The sequence below is a fragment of the Salvelinus sp. IW2-2015 genome, linkage group LG4p (genome assembly GCF_002910315.2).
Source record: "Salvelinus sp. IW2-2015 linkage group LG4p, ASM291031v2, whole genome shotgun sequence".
Taxonomy (NCBI): domain Eukaryota; kingdom Metazoa; phylum Chordata; class Actinopteri; order Salmoniformes; family Salmonidae; genus Salvelinus; species Salvelinus sp. IW2-2015.
In genome coordinates, this window is record NC_036841.1 from 20758501 (window position 1) to 20781207 (window position 22707).

Genomic DNA, 22707 nt, shown 5'->3' on the forward strand with positions numbered 1-22707 from the left:
GTGGGATTGTTCTTTTCTTACTCCTCAACTATAAGCAAAATTGTTTCCAACATCACAGAAACCCAATGTGAGAGGCCTTTTAAACCTCAAAAGTCAAGCTGCTATGAGTCAGATACACAAACAATGTGTTGTAATACAATTAGAATCCAATGAAAGAGGAGAATAATCTCATTTACGCTCAGTCACACAAAAACACACATGCACATCCCTAGCCCGGATTAGGACTGCAAGCTTCAGATACGTTTAACTTGTGACAACAATCCCCCCCTTCCCTTTGAGTTTTTTTGCTCCCTCTTCCAAGCAGGAGATAGCGTTGTTTACCTTGGGAGGTATTGTATTCTGATGTTCTTAATCAGACAACAGTTAGATAACATAGACTTCAGAAGGGAGAGAAAATCCCCAGTTGACTTACCTAAATACCTCCAAACGTTACTTTGCTGCTTACCGGAAAACCTAAGATGCCTCTTTCTTGTTATTCTTGTTATTTTTTATTTTTTACCTAGCAGCTTTCTGTGAGCATCAACAGCGCAGTACACCCTCCCTGAGAGTGATCTTCTCAGACACACTGCTTTGTCAAACTATAGTACAAATATATACTTCCACCTCACACACATCTGAGAAAAACATCTCCATTATATGACTTTTAAAATGACTTGGACATATCGAAGCTAAAATAGCCTTCAAATTGCAGCAACATACCAGGGTTCTAGCTGTGCCCTTCTGAGCGAAGGCAACACCTGTTCTGATGATCACACCACAGGCCAACTAGAGGTCTTGCAATTGATGGTCCATTTCAGAGGAGCTATTCCCTGCTGTTTGAAAGCTAGCCCTTCTCATTTTTTTCAGAAGAATAAGTGTTGACCATACAGTTGTTGCCTGTATGCCAAGCTATCTGGCCCATTGTTATATGTATAAGCGGTACCATCCACTCATCCATCATTGCATGACTCTGTAGTAACGTTATCACTTTAGATAAGGCTACAATAAACTGCACTCTGCTTTTAAGGATCTCTATTCCTCTAATCCAATCTCTGACATGGAGTCTGTTTATCATTAGACTGCCGGAGAATCCTCTGTGTCCCTCCACTTCCCATTACACAGGAAATAATGGACGACCCTTCTACCTGCCGATGCTCAGGTCTTCTTCCGTCACTGTTTGTTTGATCTCTCACAGTGTAAGAGCCAGGGCAGTTTTGATGCATTATGATTAAATCAGGTTTAAGGGGAGTCTCCTGGCCCGGTATTGTTGGCCAGAGAAAGCGCTGCCATTTAGCATTGGGTGCTGGCCAAGGGAGAGTGGCAAACTGCGATGACTCCAGTGTGTGCCTCAGTGATTTGAACTGATGTCCCCCAGGGATTGAGCAATGACCACTGTCAATTCACCAGGGAGGCCTGCCAGATTGAAACCCCTGGCAACAGATTTGAAAGGATAGCAAGAAATGTAACCGCCCGATCGTGCATTAGTATTTAAAAAAAAAAGATCTCCTCAATATTAATTTGCACTTGAACTTCAGCTCCAAAAGAAAAAGAGAGCGGTGTGGAAAGTGCCCGTGAAGCCTCAAATCATTAAAGAAAAATAAAAGATGAACTCAAATTAATTACAGTTTCATTTACAATGTTTACACTTTTACAATGTTTCATTCACAATGTTTACACGTACTTTTTTCTGAATCCCATTTGAATTGGCATGACAATAAACTAAGGAGTCAGAGGAAGATGATGAGAGACAAATGAAATAAAGTAGAGGGTTGGGCTGATGTCCTGCACTGAGACGTGATATCTGTGGATTACTTACAGCTGATCCTGAGTCTGAAAACCAGTTATTGCTGAATGTAAAAATAGACCTGTTTGTTCCATGTGGAGAGGACTCAGTGAATACAATCTGCTATGTATCAGAGACATCAGATTGACTCTCAATCAATATGGGACCTTGAGAATATTTATGTTCAGTGTGAGATGGATACTAACTTGGATATATACTTCAGATGATCAGCCTCCAACCAATCCAACATTCTGCCTGAGTTGAGGCTACAACTCAAGCAGCAGTTGTCTGCTCAGCAGCGCCCTCCGAAGGACAGATTGTGAAATGGAGTCATCGGTGTTGGCAGATTGCTCTTTGGTACCTCAGGGAGAGGACTGATGAGGATAAGAACAAGGCAGGAGGGAGTGGGATGGTAAACAACTCCATAATGACACAGAGACAGGCCTAACATTAAAGGCATGTCTGTGGGCCAATGGGATTTTTCTGTCTAAGCACCAACCAAGAGCTCCATCTCATCGACGGGGCTGCAGTGGAGCAGGTTGAGAGCTTCAAGTTCCTTGGTGTCCACATCATCAACAAACGAACATGGTCCAAGCACAACATGTCAGTCGTGAAGCGGGCATGAGAACCTATTCCCACTCAGGAGACTGAAAAGATTTGGCATAGGTCCTCAGATCCTCAAAAGGTCCTACGGCTGCACCATCGAGAGCATCCTGACTGGTGGCATCACTGCCTGGTATGGAAACTGCTCAGCCTCCGACCCCAAGGCACTATAGAGGGTAGTGCGAGCGACCTAGTACATCACTGGGGCCAAGCTTCCTGCCATCCAGGACCTCTTTACCAGGCGGTGTCAGAGGAAGGCAAGAAAAATTGTCAAAGACTCCAACTACCCTAGTCATAGACTGTTCTCTCTGCTACCACATGGCAAGCGGTACCGGAGAACCATGTCTAGGTCCAAGAGGCTTCTAAACACCTTCTACCCCCAAGCCATAAGACTCCTGAACATCTAGTCAAATGGCTACCCAGATTATTTGCATTGCCCCCCTCCCCTCCACTGCCACTCTCTGTTGTCATCTATGCATTGTCACTTGAATTAATTCTACCTACGTGTAGTGTACATACTACCTCAACTAACCGGTGCCCTCGCACATTGACTCTGTACCGGCACCCCCCTGTATATATATATATATTTTTTACTGCTGCTCTTTAATTACTTGTTACTTTAATCTCTTATTCTTATCCATATTTTTTGAAGCTGCACTGTTGGTTAGGGGTTCGTAAGTAAGCATTTCACCTGTTGTTTTTGGCACATTTGACGAATGAAATATGATTTGATTTGACATGTTTCCTAAGCCTGACGTCAACCGCTCCTACATTTCCTGCAACAAACATGCTAATAAGGCTGGAAGAAAATTGGCGACAAGCCACCATTGGTTGGAGATGGAAGATGGGTGGCTCTGTCGATCTCTAGTACCAGCCTTCTGATCATGACTACTGAATGGCCTCTCCCTCAATTGCCTAGTTGTCTTAGTGGGACAAGAAGATGGCTCAACCCCCCGTTTGGCAACTGGTGAAACACTATCCACATCAACAGACTGATGCAGGGGATGGGACGTGACACTATTAAGGACTTCTGATTTTGAAAGTTTAGATGAAGAGAAAGTTTAGCGAGTGCTATTGTGTCTGATGTGCTTTGCTGAATAAAACTATTTTCTTGATCAGTGCTGTATCAAGTAGCCTCTCTTAACAATGACTGTATGCCTGGTTCCCACAGAGAACGCTGTTCCATTATAAACAGTTGTACATGCAGTTGTATTGACCCCGACTGAGCAGGAATAAGTTGGGCATACTCCAATGAGCCAATAGTGCCAGAGAAACAGTACTCTATGTTAACTATACAGACCCCCATGGCCTCCATGTTCTATCAGAGGCCGTCACCTGCAGTCACCACTGTCTGCCACAAGGCATCCCTGGGAGAAGCAAGGTATCGTTTGCCGCTGTTCTGTTGCTTCCAGACAGATGCACTGTTGTACTGGCAGGAAAGGACACACATATTTTACAACAGGTGAGTTGGTGAGGCGCTCCTTTCTTTCCTGATTCTCCATGTACAAGTCAAAAGCATGTCAATATCTCATGGCTAAAAGTGGAGGAGAGTTTGACTTCATCACTACTTGTTTTTGGAAGAAGTGTTGACAAGCTGAATGCTCCAAGGTGTCGGTTTAAACTACTAGCACACAGTTTGGACACCCATGCATAACACACAAGATTTGCCACCAGAGGTCTCTTCACAATCTCCAAGTCCAGAACAGACTGTGGGAGGCACACAGTACTACATAGAGCCATGACTACATGGAACTCTATTCCACGTAAGGTAACTGATGCAAGCAGTAGAATCAGATTAAAATATGTATTTTTATAAATACACCTTATGGAACAGCGGGGACTGTGAAGAGACACACACACAGGTACAGACACACGCATACGCACACAAATGCTAGCCCTCTACACACACGTACATTAAATTAATGTTGTATGGTGGCATTATACATTTTGCATTGTAGATATGTAGTGGTATAATAATGTTATATTATTTATTGTTTTATATTTTGTTTTATGTGTAATGTCAGTGCCTTAATGTGTTTGGAATCCAGGAAGAGTAACTGCTGCCTTGACAGCAGCTAATGGGGATCCATAGAAAGCCTGGGGTGGCAGGTAAACTAGTGTCTAGCGCGTTGGACTAGTAACCGAAAGGTTGCAAGATCGAATCCCCGAGCTGACAAGGTAGAAATCTGTCGTTCTGCCCCTGAACAAGGCAGTTAACCCACTGTTTCCAGGCTGTCATTGAAAATAAGAATTTGTTCTTAACTGACTTGCCTAGTTAAATAAAGGTACAATATATATATATTTTTTTTTAATGGGGATCCATAGTAAATACAAATATACATACAAAAGGCTCATTTGCATGTATACTGAACAAAACCAGAAACGCAACATGCAACAATTTCACAGATTTTACTGATTTACAGTTCATATAAGAAAATCAATCAATTGAAATAAATTCATTAGGCCCTAATCTATGGATTTCACTTGACTGGGCAGGGGCGCAGCCATAGGCCCACCCACTTGGGAGCCAGGTCCACCCACTGGGGAGCCAGGCCCAGCCAATCAGATTTGAGTTTTTTTTCACAAAAAGAGCTTTATTACAGACAGAAATACTCCTCCTTTCATCAGATGTACAGTTGGTTGGTCTGAGACGATCCAAAATCAAATCAAAGTTTATTTGTCACGTGCGGCGAATACAACAGGTGTAGACCTTACAGTGAAATGCTTACTTACAGGCTCTAACCAATAGTGCAAAAAAGGTATTAGGTGAACAATAGGAAGGTAAAGAAATTAAACAACAGTAAAAAGACAGGCTATATACAGTAGCGAGGCTATAAAAGTAGCGAGCCTACATACAGACACCGGTTAGTCAAGCTGATTGAGGTAGTATTTACATGTAGATATGATTAAAGTGACTATGCATATATGATGAACAGAGAGTAGCAGTAGTGTAAAAGAGGGGTTGGTGGGTGGTGGGTGGCGGGACACAATGCAGATAGCCCGGTTAGCCAATGTGCGGGAGCACTGGTTGGTCGAACCAATTGAGGTAGTATGTACATGAATGTATAGTTAAAGTGACTATGCATATATGATAAACAGAGAGTAGCAGAAGCGTAAAAAAGAGGGGTTGGGGGGGCACACAATGCAAATAGTCCGGGTAGCCATTTGATTACCTGTTAAAACCTGTCTAGGAACCCCGTTCCGCTAGCGGAAGAACCCCTCGCCAATGAAATTGCAGGGTGCCAAATTCAACCAACAGAAATCTCATAATTCAATTTTCTCAAACATACAAGTATTAGACACCATTTTAAAGATAACATTCTCGTTAATCCAACCACAGTGTCCGATTTCAAAAAAGCTTTTCGGCGAAAGCAGAACATATCATTTTGTTAGGTCAGCAACTAGTCAAAAAAGCATACGCCGATTTTCCAACCAAAGAGAGGAGTCAAAAAAAGCAGAAATATTGATAAAATGAATCACTAACCTTTAATAATCTTCATCAGATGACACTCCTGGGACAACATGTTACACAATACATGTATGTTTTGTCTGATCAAGTTCATATTTATATCCAAAATCCTCAGTTTACATTTGGCTTTGCCTCAAAAACATCCAGTGAATTTGCACAGAGCCACATCAAATCACATAAATACTCATAATAAACACTGATAAAAGATACAAGTGTTATTCACAGATTTAAAGATATACTTCTCCTTAATGCAACCGCTATGTCAGATTTCAAAAAATATTTACGGAAAAAGCAAACCACGCAATAATCTGAGTACGGTGCTCAGACGACAAATCAACCCAAAGAGATATCCGCCATGTTGGAGTCAACATAAGTCAGAAATAGCATTATAAATATTCACTTACCTTTGATGATCTTCATCACAATGCACTCCCAGGAATCCCAGTTCCACAATAAATGTTTGATTTGTTCCATAAAGTCCATCATTTATGTCCAAATTACTCCTTTTGGTTCGCGCGTTCAGTACACAATCTAAACTCACGACGCGCGGGCAGGTCCAGGCAAAAGTTCAGACGAAAAGTCATATTACAGTCAGTAGAAACATGTCAAACGAGGTATAGAATCAATCTTTAGGATGTTTTTAACATAAATTTTCAATAATGTTCCAACCGGAGAAATCCTTTGTCTTCAGAAAAGTAATGGAACAGAGCTCGCTCTCACGTGAACGAGCGTCACTGGCATTCTGCCAGAGCCCTGACTCATTCTCCTCTCATTCGGCCCCACTTCACAGTAGAAGCATCAAACATGGTTCTAAAGACTGTTGACATCTAGTGGAAGCCTTAGGAAGTGCAAAATGACCCATAGAGACTGTGTATTCGATAGTCCAAGAGTTGAAAACCTACAAACCTCAGATTTCCCACTTCCTGGTTGGATCTTTCTCAGGTTTTCACCTGCCATATGAGTTCTGTTATACTCACAGACATCATTCAAACAGTTTTAGAAACTGAATCAGAGTGTTTTCTATCCAAATCTACTAATAATATGCATATATTAGCAACTGGGACTGAGTAGCAGGCAGTTTACTCTGGTTACGCTTTTCATCCAAACGTGAAAATGCTGCCCCTATCCATAACAAGTTAAGGAATCTTATGGCTTGGGGGTAAAAACTGTTGAGAAGCCTTTTTGTCCTAGACTTGGAACTCCGGTACAGCTTGCATTGCGGTAGTAGAAAGAACAGTCTATGACTGGGGTGGCTGGGGTCTTTGACAATTCTTAGGGCCTTCCTCTGACACCGCCTGGTGTAGAGGTCCTGAATGGCAGGCAGCTTAGCCCCAGTGATGTACTGGGCCGTACGCACTACCCTCTGTAATGCCTTGCGGTCGGAGGCTGAGCAATTGCCATACCAGGCAGTGATGCAACCAGTCAGGATGCTCTCGATGTTGCAGGTGAAGAAGCGGGATGTGGAGGTTCTGGGCTGGCGTGGTTACACGTGGTCTGTGGTTGTGAGGCCGGTTGGACGTACTGTCAAATTCTCTAAAACGACGTTGGAGGTGGCTTATGGTTGAGAAATTAACATTAAATTGTATGCCAATGTAACAGTATAGCTTCCGTCCCTCTCCTCGCCACTACCTGGGCTCGAACTAGGGACCCTCTGAACACATCAAAGCTGCCTCCCACAAAGCATTATTACCCATCGCTCCACAAAAGCCACGGCCCTTGCAGAGCAAGGGGAACAACTACTTCAAGGTCTCAGAGCGAGTAAGGTCACCGATTGAAACGCTATTAGCGCGCACCCTGCTAACTAGCTAGCCATTTCTCATCGGTTACACTAACAGCTCTGGTGGACATTCCAGCAGTCAGCATGCCAATTGCAAGCGCCATCAAAACTTGAGACATCTGTGGCATTGTGTTGTGTGACAAAACTGCACATTTTAGAGTGGCCTATTTTTGTCCCCAGCACAAGGTGCACCTGTGAAATGATCATGCTGTTTAATCAGCTTCTTGATATGCCACAACTGTCAGGTGGATGGATTATCTTGGCAAAGGAGACATGCTCACTAACAGGGATGTAAACAAATGTGTACAAATATGAGAGAAGTAAGCTTTTTGTGTATATGGAAAATGTCTGGGATCTCTTATTTCAGCTCATAAAATATGGGACCAGTACTTTACATGTTGTGTTTATATTTTTGTTCAGTATATATTGCGGGCAACAAGGCTTGCAGACATAATTGGCATTGCACAGCAGTACCCCCGCAACTCTGACACACATACACACACATTAATTTTGATATGCACGGAACAAGCACACACAGCTAGCTGGCATCGGCCAATTTAAAAGCCATTTCTATCTCTGGTAAGAAACATTGGCATGAGAGAGGGAGAACAGAGAGAGAGAAATGGAAGGAGGGAGTGAGGGAGGTAGAGACAGCCGAGTTCATCCAGGTGTAATATTGGTCTGTCCCAGAAACTTCCTGCAAAACACTTTGAAGCTGTTATCAGATCAGAAACCCAATTCCTCAAGTGCCTCCTGTGCCGAAACACCAAACGCATCTTCCATCCTCCCTCCAACATGGCCTGTAACAATCCTGTCAATGCATTTACTAGGTGGTTTACTCACAAATGCTTCAGCCGCTTCCAGGATACACAACATTGTATCGGCAGCAGTAGGCAGCGAAGAGGATGGCATGCGATTTACCCAAGGTAATAACTCCAGATCTGCACTGATAACAATATCAATGCCGGGATAAACTTTTTTTCCACTCTGCCAGAGCAATGGGCAGCAAAAAGAGCCCGAGATGGGAAAACACACGTGGTTTGTTATTTTGAGACAAAGTCAAGAACATAATAGACAACCATAACACATTAGAATCATCATTATTAAACTCTCCAAAGTAGATTGAATTGCTAACATAATTTGCTCCTCTATTTTGGCACTAATGGAACTATTACGTGCCATTTATAAATCAAGAGAAACAATGCTCTGATTCCAAACATGCAGTGTATAGCCTCACACTGATCATATCTGCATACATTTTCGATACAACACACCCTTAACTATATAACTGAAAAAAATATCTCTTTACGAAAGAGGAGGAAATTGAGTTAACAACTGATGAACAAGCTACACTCAAAGTCATAGCATTGCTTCCACTCTACTACCCCCTCCCACCCTTTTCTCTGCCCAGCTACCCCCTGCACAGGAACAAGGAGGTAGGCACAGGGTTTTGACCAGCTGTGCCATGCTGACGATGCCGGAACAGAAGCGCGGTATACGACCCGCCTTACCCCGGCTCTGTTGATCTCCCTTGCCAAGCCACTGCGCTCGGCTCCCACTGAGACAGAATAACATCGCCTGTTGTTTCCTGTGCATTAGGCTGCAATTTAGAAACCATTAATCCCCTCTTTAATCTGTCAAAAATTCCCGACTGTGCTCAGAGAAGGCAGCTGCCTCCCAGTGTGCCCGTCTTCCCCCTTCTGCTATCTCCCCGTATCCTGACACTCCTTATGAGAGACAGACAGGCCACGTATGGTGCTGCCCACGTCTTCGAGGAAAGAGGGGGAATAGGGAAAGGGTGGGACTGAGGAGTGCAGATGGGTGCTAACCCTCACTCCACAGGTGACCTCATGATCACAACAGCATCTGGTTGAATTACTTAACATTTCGCCCAGCAGACATGTAAATCCGGGATAATGCCCTTTTGCCAAGAGTGCTCCAATCTGGATAAATTCATCCCCTAGGAATGAGATCCAAGAGAAAAGTCTCAGCGAGGGAGAGAAGGCGCGGCTGGGGGTTGGAGGGATGTTGGAGTATGTAATACAGAATGGTAGAGAGGGGGTCTTTGGAGTATACTTGGGAACAGTGATCCCATTGGAGAATTGTAATGAACTCCAGTAAACACAGTTGTATTTTTGTTGACTGCTTAAGAGGAAGCGGATCATTGCCTGGTTTGCAAGAATAGTTTCCAAACTAATGATTTTCCTTTCCTCCCTGACCGGAATCTGACTTGAAGAGATTCCATCCATTTAATCGGATTAAGCAGACAGATAAAATATGAAGAGAATAGAGAACAGTGCATGTCTCTGAAATGATCTCTTACTTATGCTTGTTTGGCGTCTGCTAAAGGCCCATGATGCAAGCATCAAGATACTTGATGCATAACAATGAATTACAAAGACAACAGCCGATTAAAATGCAATAGCTTTAATTACACGGTAACTCAATGATCTAATTACTCTAATCGAATTGTAACAAAAGCCATAACCTATTATCAATCATCAATGTAAGTGAAAAAACAAAAACAATGCCAGCTACTCTGAAGGCAAAAACCTACTAAACAATGTCTATTCACTCAACATAAACCTGTAACCTTATCTAATATTCTTGGAAATAACTTTCTGTAAAATGACCCCTTTTGAAGGCCTATCCATTGCTTACGACTGGGACTGAGAGCCAAAGCTTTCTAGACACAGCTCCTGATTATTTATTAATATGTTTACTACCAGAAATATCCATTGGGAAACGTCAGCCTGGATTGGATTAGGCTTAATCTATTATGACAGAAAAATCAGCAGGGGTCATGGCGTCTGAGGTGACTTATATCGCTAGCCTCGATGGTACACAAAGCACAAACAAGGAAACAAAGGTTGGCTCACAACGTCACATCCCAATGGAGGACATCAATATCAATCTCCCGTGGAGACGTAGCCCGGCTAGGGTTACGTCCTTACAGTATGTGTCATCATTGAGGGGTGAAGAGTTAAGATAGAGGAAGGGCACATAATGTGTCTTCTATCTCCTTAGCCACCATGTTGACAACAGAAACAGGAAGATAGACCACAGCAGAAGCTGTGTGAGAAAGTCTGTATGATGACCAAAGGAGGGTGTTTGACAGTATATGGAAACAAATCTAAATTCATTTGTTTTAGCTTGTGGTTGAAATGGCAAAATCTATTAATTACAATTGGATTATTATGTGTCCTAATCCATACATTTACAAGCGGTTTAACACATGCATTGCTTGCAAATAACTATTCAGAATGCAGAATGATGCAATAAAATGGAGAAAACATTGACCAATGTCATTTGGGGATGATTGGTATTTTGAAATGTGATGGAGGGTTTTTACTCTTTCAAAGAAGCAAAGAGATTTACTCCAAAATCCCAAAAACCAAACATGACATTGTGTTGACATTTAATTATGAAGCTATTAGGAATTTGGTATCAAAGCTTGTGTTCCGTGAAAAGCGGGTTTAGGTTCAGAATAGGCAGACAGTTAATAGACAGCAGTAAATTAAATCGAGGCTTGTGGGGTGCTAAGACCTTCTTTCCAGGGTTAAGAAACAGCTTAGTGTCATGGCGGGGTGGTGACTTAGCACTAGGAGGTCTAGGAGTGTGCCTGTGAGCTGGAAAGGAGGAAGGAAGCCAAAAGATGGAGAGGGAGAAGGAGAGAGAAAGAGAGAGGAATGGAGTCCATTGCTATGCTGCACTGCCCCCAGTGTGCAAACCCGAGGCCAGCAGAATGATTAGACGTGTTGCCTATAAGTACCATCCAAGCAACTACTGGACAGTTTGCCTATGGATTTAATAAGGAGGCCAGGGATCTGGGTCTAGTTTGAGAGAACGAGTCACTCCATATACCTCTGTGTGGTTTTTCGGTTCCAGTCTGCCACAGGGACAGGCACATCCAGTACAAGACTCTATTCTTAAACTGGCTCCCTCCACAGGGACTTTCTGTACTCAGAAATTCCAGCACCATTTCCCTGACAGCAGAGATGGTGTTCAATCACACTGTACCCCTTATGAGAGACATGGATAGAGGGAAAGAGAGAGAAAAAAGAGAGAATGAGAGAGACAATGAGAGAGACAGATGAGGTCTCGGGACAGGTTTTGCCTGCGGTGACTGCCTTCTTGGGGACATCCTTTCAGGATTCTCCTGGCTCACACCGTGTCATCAGTCAGTAGTGGATCAGGTGAGTGCCAGGGTGCGAGGGAAGGGAAGGTGCCCTACATAACCCTCCATACAGTACTGGCAGGATTGAGATCAGCACAACTCAGGACCAATCTTTCTCTCTCTCTCACTCTCTCCCTCTTTCTTTCTCTCTCCCTCTCTCTCTCTTTCTCTCTCTCTCTGAGTCTCACTAGAGAACGGCTCTCTCTAGAAATGTGAGTCTCAGCCTCACAATTCCCGCTATCCTTTTTTCATAAAAGATATCGGCTGAAAGTAGCTGGCGACATAAACAGAGTAATAATTTGTAAAACTAGAATTAGCTGTAGGGGTAAAGTTGCTGGTAAAAGGCAAGCAGACAGGTTGTTATCTCCTGTTTACCTGCCAGGGCTTATATTATTTTATATTATGGTAATAACAAACTCAGCTAAATTGCAGAGCAATCTCGCACCGGTCTGCATTACCTGAGATATGTGCTGGTTGGTTTTTAGTTGTTTTTCCCAAAACTGAAATTATCACCTATAATGAAGGGAAAAATGATGATGCTGGTAAAATAATTGCGCACACAGAGCAGATGTATCGAGATCTATGCAACGATGAGATTAGAATGTTCAATTGCTGTATATGGTATTTCAGCAGGTGGGCTATCATCATCAGGTAAACTCAGCAAAAAAAGAAACGTCCCTTTAAAGATAATTCGTAAAAATCCAAATAACTTCACAGATCTTCATTGTAAAGGGTTTAAACACTGTTTCCCATGCTGTTTCCCATTCAATGAACCATAAACAATTAATGAACATGCACCTGTGGAACGGTTGTTAAGACACTAACAGCTTACAGACGGTAGGCAATTAAGGTCACAATTATGAAAACTGAAGTCACTAAAGAGGCTTTTCTACTGACGCTGAAAAACACCAAAAGAAAGATGCCCAGGGTCCCTGCTCATCTTTGTGAATGTGCCTTAGGCATGTTGCAAAGAGGCATGAGGACTGCAGATGTGGCCAGGGCAATAAATTGCAATGTCCGTACTGTGAGACGTCTAAGACAGTGCTACAGGTAGATAGGACAGACAGCTGATCGTCCTTGCAGTGGCAGACCACGTGTAACAACACCTGCACAGGATTGGTACATCCGAACATCACACCTGCGGGACAGGTACAGGATGGCAACAACTGCTCGAGTTACACCAGGAACGCACAATCCCTCCATCAGTGCTCAGACGGTCCGCAATAGGCTGAGAGAGGCTGGACTGAGGGCTTGTAGGCCTGTTGTAAGGCAGGTCCTCACCAAACATCAACAACGTCGCCTATGGACACAAACCCAACGTCGCTGGACCACACAAGAGTGACAAAAGTGCTCTTTACTGACGAGTCGTGGTTTTGTCTCACCAGGGGTGATGGTCGGATTTGCATTTATCGTCGAAGGTATGAGCGTTACACCGAGGCCTGTACTCTGGAGCGGGATCGATTTGGAGGTGGAGGGTCCGTCATGGTCTGGGGTGGTGTGTCACAGCATCCTCGGACTGAGCTTGTTGTCATTGCAGGCAATCTCAACGCTGTGCGTTACAGGGGAGACATTCTCCTCCCTCATGTGGTACCCTTCCTGCTGGCTCATCCTGACATGACCCTCCAGCATGACAGTGCCACCAGCCATACTGCTCGTTCTGTGCATGATTTCCTGCAAAACAGGAATGCCAGTGTTCTGCCATGGCCAGCGAAGAGCCCGGATCTCAATCCCATTGAGTACGTCTGGGACCTGTTGGATCGGAGGGTGAGGGCTAGGGCCATTCCCCCAAGAAATGTCCGGGAACTTGCAGGTGCCTTGGTGGAATAGTGGGGTAATATCTCACAGCAAGAACTGGCAAATCTGGTGCAGTCCAAGAGGAGGAGATGCACTATAGTACTTAATGCAGCTGGTGGCCACACCAGATACTGACTGTTACTTTTGATTTTGACCCCCCCTTTGTTCAGGGACACATTATTCCGTTTCTGTTAGTCACATGTCTGTGAAACTTGTTCAGTTTTTGTCTCAGTTGTTGAATTTTGTTATGTTCATACAAATATTTACATAGGTTAAGTTTGCTGAAAATAAATGCAGTTGACAGTGAGAGGACTTTTCTTTTTTTGCTGAATTTAGTTTGGCAATTATCAGCTTCTTAGTTTAAAGGGGGAAAGGGGAAAAGCTTGAGGATAGTAATTTTGCACATAAGGCAGACACCTGATGTTAGAGTCTAACTGTGTCCATTTTATACTTATTTCCAGAGTACACTGATCTTGGAAAAAAACGTATCTTCATGAAGAAATAAACTGTGGAATATAGTCTCGATATAGCTACACTGTACTTTCTAACTACTTCATAGAAAAACAATATGCTTTTGTCAACATCTACAGTAACACAAGCATCAAAACGCATACTACAACCGACAACCTCCTCAGACGTGATGTTCAACTCCTGAACCAGTAGTGCCGAGAGCAATATTAACAGCTTTAGTACCTGAGTCAACGTCAAATTAGTGAGTTGTGTAAGTGCGTCCAGACATACATTTTTTTTCCACTTAAACATATGCATACATAATTTATAGTGCCTGGAATAGACATTGAAAAGGGCACCATAGGATGTGTTTCAAAGCAAAAACAAGCTTGACTTTTTCTATAATTTACTTGATTTCTCTCTATGTGATCTAGAGAACAAGGGGGATACAATTCTGGAAAATAAATGAAGAGCTCATAATGACAGTTCCTTCTGCTGGAAATGTTCCAATTTCAAAACTGTAAGATTCAGTTCAATCTGACACAAATTAGAAAGACTTGACTTCCTTTTTCCCCTGTTGATTTTGAACATAAGGTTATGCCTCTCTCTGTGCACACAAAAAAACACACACACACACACACACACACACACACACACACACCACACACACACACACCCACACACACACACACACACACACACACACACACACACACACACACACACACACACACACACACACACACACACACACACACACACACACACACACACACACACACACACACACACACACACACACACCACAGAGAGAGCTGAGGACAGAACCCTGCTTAGATGGCAACCCAGTGTGATGGGGTCAAACTTTGAAAAGAAGCTGTGACAGCTCCGCTGACCCTGACACACTCTGGGATTAGCTCCTGCTCCCATTGTGGGTCAGTTACCATGGCCACGGAGGAGCTAACACACTGCACACACACACTCTCCCTACTCTGCGTGACCACGGAGGAGCTAACACACTCCCGCTACTGTCTGAGTGACCACGAGGAGTAAACACACTCCCTCTACTCTCTGTCTGGTCTCAGTCCAGCCACATCTCACCCAGACCCCACATAGTGACGATCCCAGACTTCTCACATGTTACTGACAGCGAGAGTTACATTGTTTTCCAAAGACAACCATCTGCTGGCAAGAAGGGGAAACAACCCATCCATCCATCTTCATTTCTAACCCACTGTCTAAGATTGAAATCACCTGCAGACTTGGTCCAAGGGGATAGTATTGTTCAGAGTGATCTATTCTAAGCACTACTTATCTTCCTCTGTGGTCTTGACCAACCTCCCGGTACGTCTCTGGCAAAGAGATTGTCAGGGGGAAAAAAATTGCTCCGGAATAGAAAAAAATTGCTCCGGCAAAGAGATTGTCACAGTTTCAAAACAATGTGAGTCGTGGGGAGCAAACGCTTAATCGAGCTGGGATGTGAGCACTCAGAGGAGCGTGCCTGGTGACTACATTCAGTCTGAAAAGGAGTGTCTAACCAGACTGACAGGGCACAAGCCATGATCAACTCCTGAGACAGGGCACCACCGGCTACAACTGTTAACAGCTCTAAACACAGGTATTGCATTATTATCCAGCAGTTTCCTCCCCATACAGCACAGTGACAGATCATTGAGGAAAAATAAGACAAATCTGACTGCATCAGCTCTGACAGCTCACAGCAGAGACTACTTCAAAGAAAATGCTCCCTATTCACATGCAGTCACGAACTAACACAGATAATAACAGAAGGGTACTAGACAGATGCAGTGGATAAGAGGAAAAGAGCCAGTGGACTTACCATGTCCGGAGATCCACAGGAACACAACGACCCAGGGGATCATGGCTGGAGAGGAAGAGGGTGAACCTCTGAAACACAGTGGGCAAGTGTGTGAAATTAAAGTTGGCACACACACAAACACACAACAGTGCTCTTCTGTGCAGTTCTGGATGGGTGCTACAGTCCCTCAATGATGTCCCTGCTGTCAGGGATATAGCTTTAACTCTTCTGTCCTGTCTTCCTCCTCTTCTTCTTCTTTTCCTCTTGTTCTTCTCTCTCTCCTTCTCTCTATGTCACTCTTCAGAGTTGCCGATAATCAGCTTTGCTTCTCTCTCCTGTTGATGTGTAGACTCTCTCAGCGTGAGCTTTCTCGCGTTCTCTCGCGCTTATGCTTGCTCGATCTCACTGATGTTCCATTCTCAATCTCTGAGTGTCTCTACTCGCACCCCTCCCCTTCTTTCTCCCTCTCTCTCTCTCTTACCCACTCACTCTACCAGTAGAAGCTCCTGGTAAGGCTCCTCCTTCCAGCTCCCTCTCTCCTTCTCCTCTGTCTCTTTCTCTCTGCCTGCCTGTCTGTTTCAGTGCCTGTGTCGGAGCCTGTGCTGGAGCGGGTCCGGCTGGGTGAATCAGCTTGCTCTAATCTCTGAGAACTAGGATCTCTATACGGGAGAATTAAAAGAGGACCAGCTTTGGCTGCACTGTGGACAACACAGACGTCCACAAACAAAAGTGCAGCTGTCTTCCCTGGCTTCCTGCCTAACATGGGACTAGTATTCCACAGTGTCAGAACTGGGTTTGAATCAGTGTGTTTGCCATATAGACCAGTGAGGATAAAGTAATCACATACATTAGAATCCAAGACCAATGTCCTATAATATTCATTAGCCTGCCATTTCTATCAGGAGTGAGTTAGATTTGCAGTCCTTCATTGATTGACCTCTAATGTAAAGGCTGTAAATCCTTCTAATGCAGTGCTTGCTAACAAGTCTGTTTCACCTTGTAAATATTTAAAGGAGCATTCTTTCTTCAGCTTTTAACTTGGCTCAACCAGTTTCCTACACCCATTCTCATATTTCTAGAAATCATAGTGCATGGAAAGCGCTACAGGGCTACTTACAGCTGTTAGGTCAATGAAACCATCTTTGTATTTGTATAAATGATTCAGCGATATTAACATTGTTTTTAACTGGCCTCTTACAAATTAATGTATACGGAAGTGCATGTGTGAATGAGGATATGTATGTGTATGTGCCAGTTTGTGTGTTTCTATATGTGCGATGCTGGGATATTATTTTGGACTGGAAATTAAATGGCCAAAGAAACTCCGTAGAAAGATATCAGTTCACAGAGACTGAGCACACAACATGCTCAAAGCCTGAAAAGGCAGACAAAATATAGAAATTCCACCTTCTGTGTGAGAGTTTATTTGTAAGCTTTGTTGTAGTTTTGAACCTTGGGTGTTAAATCTGGCAATCAATGCTTTTATTTGGGCAGATTTCAAAATAGTGATCTGTCTGAGTTTTCCATTTCTACTCCAAGAAACATAAAACAGGAATCAAAATTTAACAGCAGCGGTTTTGTAGTTTTTGCTGGTTTGTTTACTTGATACACTTGCGGGGCTGTTAGTAGAAGGACACAGTACTGTAGAAGTGCCACAACTTCAGTTCAGGAAATATAGTACCTACAACATATTGTATAACTATACATTCCAGTTGGATTTCACATTAACATTAAATAGACTTAATTCAGTGCAGTGCATAATGTCCAATATCCTGAAATGACTTGTCTATGACCAATTAAGTTATTTGGAAAGTATTCAGACCCCTTGACTTTTTGCACATTTTGTTACGTTATTCTAAAATGGCTGAAAAAAAATCCTCATCAATGTTACGAATCCCGCCGAGGATGGTGCCTCTTCCCGTTCGGGCGGCGCTCGGCGGTCGTCGTCTCCGGTCTACTAGCTGCCACCGATCCCCTTTTCTGTTTTCTTTTGAGTTTGTCTAATTTGTCTAATTTGTATCACCTGTTTTGTGTTTAGGATAGGGGGTTATTTAAACCCAGTTGGCCCGCCGACTTTTGTGCGGGCTTGTTATTCTGTTTGGTGTGGTGGTGTTTTGTTATATGAATTTTGTCCGAGTTTATTGTTGGACTGGATTTTTGACGCGCCCTTTTGTTGTTTGGCGTAGGCGTCACATTTATATTCTGAACGGAATATTAAAGTTTATTCCACTTGCTCAAATTCCTGCTCTCTGCGCTTGACTCCTTCCTTCCAACCCATTGAAATGTGACAGAAGCCCGCACCACCCTATGGAGTCAGCAGAAGCAGCAACCACCCCTCTTCCATCGATGGAGGAGCGTGCCTCTCACACCGCCGTTCTCCATCGGATTGGGTCAGCGATGGACATGATGATGGAGAGGATGGAGCGATGGAGAGAGATGGTATCCCGACATCTACACCAGCTCCTTCACAGACGTCGCAACCTACTCCTCAACGTCGGCATCTGGTTCAGGCGCATTGCGTCTCGCGCTCCCAGGAGTACGACGGAGCGGTGGCTGGGTGCCAGGGGTTTTTGCTCCAGTTGGAGCTCTACTTGGCCACCGTTCATCCGACTCCCTCTGGAGAGGAGAGTGTTAGCCTCCTCATCTCCTGTCTGACGGGTAGAGCCCTGGAATGGCTAACGCGGTCTGGAACGGCCCAGACTCGGTTCGAGTCCCCTACCCAGAGTTCACCCGCGCTTTCGGGCCGTATGACCACCCTCAGGAAGGCCGAGCGGGGGTGAGCGACTGTTCCACCTCAGACAGGAGACGAGGAGTGCGCAAGACTTCGCCTTGGAGTTCCGGACCTTGGCTGCTGGTGCGGGGTGAATGAAGGCCTTGATGATCATTACCGATGTAGCCTTCGGAGGACGTCCGTCGGGAGCTAGCTTGTCGAGACCACTACACTCTCTCTCGATGAGCTCATTGATACTGTCTATACGACTGGACAACCTGCTAGCTGCCGCGGGCGTTCAGAGGGGTCCTGTCAGTTCCACCTCCAGCCCTTCCGCTCCAACTCCGATGGAGTGGGAGGGCTGCATCTAGGGGGCCGGGCAGGTGCTTCTCTTGCACCTATTGTGGCCGGAGAAGGACACACTTCGGACAGGTGCTGGGGAGTGCCTCTGGGAGTAGAGATGGCTGGCGGAATACTTCTCGGTCACCCCAGGTGAGTATGCCAAGACTCACCCAGAAGCTTTCCTGGTCGGTCATATGTTTTTGGTTTATTTGTTTCCCTGCGTTTTTTCCCCTCTCTCCAGATAAGGCGCTAGTAGACTAAGGGCGCAGCTGGGAGTTTATGGATCGCCGACTCGCCCGCCAGTTGGTATTCCGTTGTGCACATAGACCCCCTTTCCCTGTGCACTCCTTAGATAGGTCGACCGTTAGGGTCAGGGCTGATCAGGAGGCCACGATTCCGCTGGACATGGTAACGCAGGGAATCATAGGAGCAGATTAGTTTCTACCTTATTGATTCACCTGGTTTCCGGTGTGTTGTTGGGTTCCCTGGCTAGCTATTCACAATCCCCTCATTTCCTGGAGACAGGGAGCTTTCAGGGGTGGTCAGAGGAGTTTCAGGTAGGTTGTGTGGAGTTTCCATCGGGCCACATCGGTGGAGAGTCCAGACCAGGTTTCCACTGTGCGCATTCCCCAGAATATGCCGATTTGGCTATCGCTTTTAGTAAAAAGAAAGCGACCAAATTACCACCTCATCGACGGTGGGATTGCGTGATAACCTCCAGGAGAACGCTGCCACTCCCAGGAGTCATGTGTACCCATTGTCACAGGAGGAGACGTTGGCTATGGAGACATATGTCACGGAAGCTCTGGGACAAGGGTTCATTCGGCCCTCCATGTCACCCGCCTCCTCGAGTTTCTTTTTGTGAGAAAGAAGGAGGGAGGTCTGCGTCCGTGCAGTTGATTATCGAGGTCTAAATTCAATCACAGTGGGATTTAGTTATCCGCTACTCTCTCATCGCTACGGGCGTGTGGAATCATTCCACGGAGCACGTTTTTTCACAAAACTGGAACTCAGGAGCGCGTATAATCTGGTGCGTATTCGGAGGAGACGAGTGGAAAACAGCGTTTAGTACCACATCAGGCCCACTTGGCTAAGGACGTGAGACTCTAAGTCTCCTCCTGCTCGGTATGCGCTCAGAGTAAGGCTCCTAGCACCTACCGAGAGGGATTACAACCCCTTCCGCGTTCCACAACGGCCATGGTCTCATCTCTCGGTAGATTTTTTGACTGATCTTCCTCCATCTCAGGGGACACTACCATTGGTGGCGTTGTGGATCGGTTCTCTAAGTCCTGTCGTCTCCTCCCATTACCTGGTCTCCTACGGCCCTACAGACTCGGAGGCTCTATTTACCCACGTCTTCCGGCATTACGGGGTGCCGGAGGACATCGTATCTGATCGAGGTCCCCAGTTCACGTCCGCGGGTGTGGAGGGCGTTTATGGAGCGTCTGGGCTCGTCAGCCTCACCTCTGGGTATCACCCCGAAAGTAACGGGCAGGTGGAAAGAGTGAACCAGGAAGTGGGTAGGTTTCTGAGGTCGTATTGCCAGGACCGGCCAGGAGAATGGGCGAGGAGTACGTCCCGTGGCGGAGTTGGCTCAGAACTCACTCCGCCCACTCATAACGAATATGTCGCCCTTCGAATGTGTACTGGGGTACCAGCCGGTCCTGGCTCCGTGGCATCAGAGCCAGACCGACGCTCCTGCGGTGGAGGAGTGGGTACAGCGCTCTAGAGAGACCTGGCGAGCGGTCCAGGACTCTCTCAGGCAGGCCAGTGAACCAGAAGAGGAGCGCGGACCGCCACCGCAGTGAGGCCCTGTGTTCGCACCAGGGGACAGGGTCTGGCTCTCGGCCCGAAACCTGCCCTCCGCCTGCCCTGCCGGAAGCTGGGGCCGCAGTGTGTGGGGCCATTTAAAGTCCTGAGGAGGATAAACGAGGTGTGTTATAGGTTACAACTTCCCTCTTATTATCGTATTAACCCCTCGTTTCATGTGTCTCTCCTCAGGCCGGTGGTAGCTGGTCCCCTGCAGGACGGTGAGGGACCGGTGGGTCCCTCTCCCCCTCTCGACATCGAGGGGTCCCCGGCTATAGGATACGAGCCATTCTGGACTCAAGACGCCGGGTGAGGGGCCTGCAGTACCTCGTGGACTGGGAGGGGTACGGTCCGGAGGAGAGAAGCTGGGTACCGGTGGGGGACATTTTTGGATCCGTCCCTCTTGAGGGACTTTCACCGCCTCCATCCGGATCGCCCTGCTCCTCGCCCTCCGGGTCGTCCTCGAGGCCGGGGTCGGCGCACTGCGGGAGCCGCGCGTCGGGAGGGGTACTGTGTACGAGATCCCGCCGAGGATGGTGCCTCTTCCCGTTCGGGCGGCGCTCGGCGGTCGTCGTCTCCGGTCTACTAGCTGCCACCGATCCCCTTTTCTGTTTTCTTTTGAGTTTGTCTAATTTGTATAATTTGTATCACCTGTTTTGTGTTTAGGATAGGGGGTTATTTAAACCCAGTTGGCCCGCCGACTTTTGTGCGGGCTTGTTATTCTGTTTGGTGTGGTGGTGTTTTGTTATATGAATTTTGTCCGAGTTTATTGTTGGACTGGATTTTTGACGCGCCCTTTTGTTGTTTGGCGTAGGCGTCACATTTATATTCTGAACGGAATATTAAAGTTTATTCCACTTGCTCAAATTCCTGCTCTCTGCGCTTGACTCCTTCCTTCACCATTTGAAACGTGACAATCAATCTACACACAATACCCCATAATGAGATAGCGAAAACAGGGTGTAAGAAATGTTTGCAAATGTAGTGAAAATAAAATCAAAAATACCTTATTTACATAAGTATTCAGACCCTTTGCTATGAGACTCGAAATTGAGCTCAGGTGCATGCTGTTTCCATTGATCGTCCTTGAGATGTTTCTACAACTTGATTAGATTCCACCTGTGGTAAATTCAATTGATTGAATATGATTTGGAAAGGCACACAATTGTCTATATAAGGTTCCACAGTTGACAGTGAATGTTAGAGCAAAAACCAAGCCATGAGGTCGAAGGAATTGTCCGTAGAGCTCCGAGACAGGATTGTGTCGAGGCACAGATCTGTGGAAGGGTACCAAAATATTTCTTCAGCATTGAAGGTCCCCAAGAACACAGTGGCCTCCATCATTCTTAAATGGAAGAAGTTTGGAACAACCAAGACTCTTCCTAGAGCTGGCCGGCTGGCCATACTGAGCAATAGGGGGAGAAGGGCCTTGGTGAGGGAGGTGACAAAGAACCCGACGGTCACTCTGACAGAGCCTCAGAGTTCCTCTGTGGAGATGGGAGAACATTATACAAGGACAACGATCTTTGCAGCACTCCACCAATCAGGCCTTTATGGTAGAGTGGCCAGATGGAAGCCACTCCTCAGTAAAAAGCACATGACAGCCAGCTTGGAGTTTGCAAAAAGGCACCTAAAGGACTCTCAGACCATGAGAAACAATATTCTCTGGTCTGATGAAACCAAGATTGAACTCTTTGGCCTGAATGCCAAGCGTCACGTCTAGAGGAAGCCTGGCACCATCCCTACGGTGAAACATGCGGATGGCAGCGTCATGCTTTGGGGATGTTTTTCAATGGCAGGGCCTGGGAGACTAGTCAGGATCGAGGGAAAGATGAACGGAGCAAAGTACAGAGAGATCCTTGATGAAAACCTGCTCAGGACCTGAGACTGGCGCGAGGGTCTTTGTCCAAAAGGACAACGGACCTAAGCACACAGCCAAGACAACGAAGGAGTAGCAAGTATCTAAATGTGCTTGAGTGGCCCAGCCAGAGCCCG

General features: G+C 45.5%; 1 protein-coding gene across 3 annotated transcripts in view; it reads right to left on the reverse strand.

The window, feature by feature from the left end:
* The window catches only part of LOC111960686 (kin of IRRE-like protein 3), a 220819-nt gene extending 204559 nt beyond the window's left edge, over positions 1 to 16260 (reverse strand). For all 3 annotated transcript variants that reach the window (XM_023982828.2, XM_023982827.2, XM_023982826.2), the window contains exon 1: positions 15873 to 16260. In XM_023982828.2, the coding sequence (XP_023838596.1) occupies positions 15873 to 15915 (43 nt within the window). In that variant the 5' untranslated portion in view covers positions 15916 to 16260. The remainder of the gene's footprint in view (positions 1 to 15872) is intronic.
* Between the last annotated feature and the right edge of the window lie 6447 nt (positions 16261 to 22707).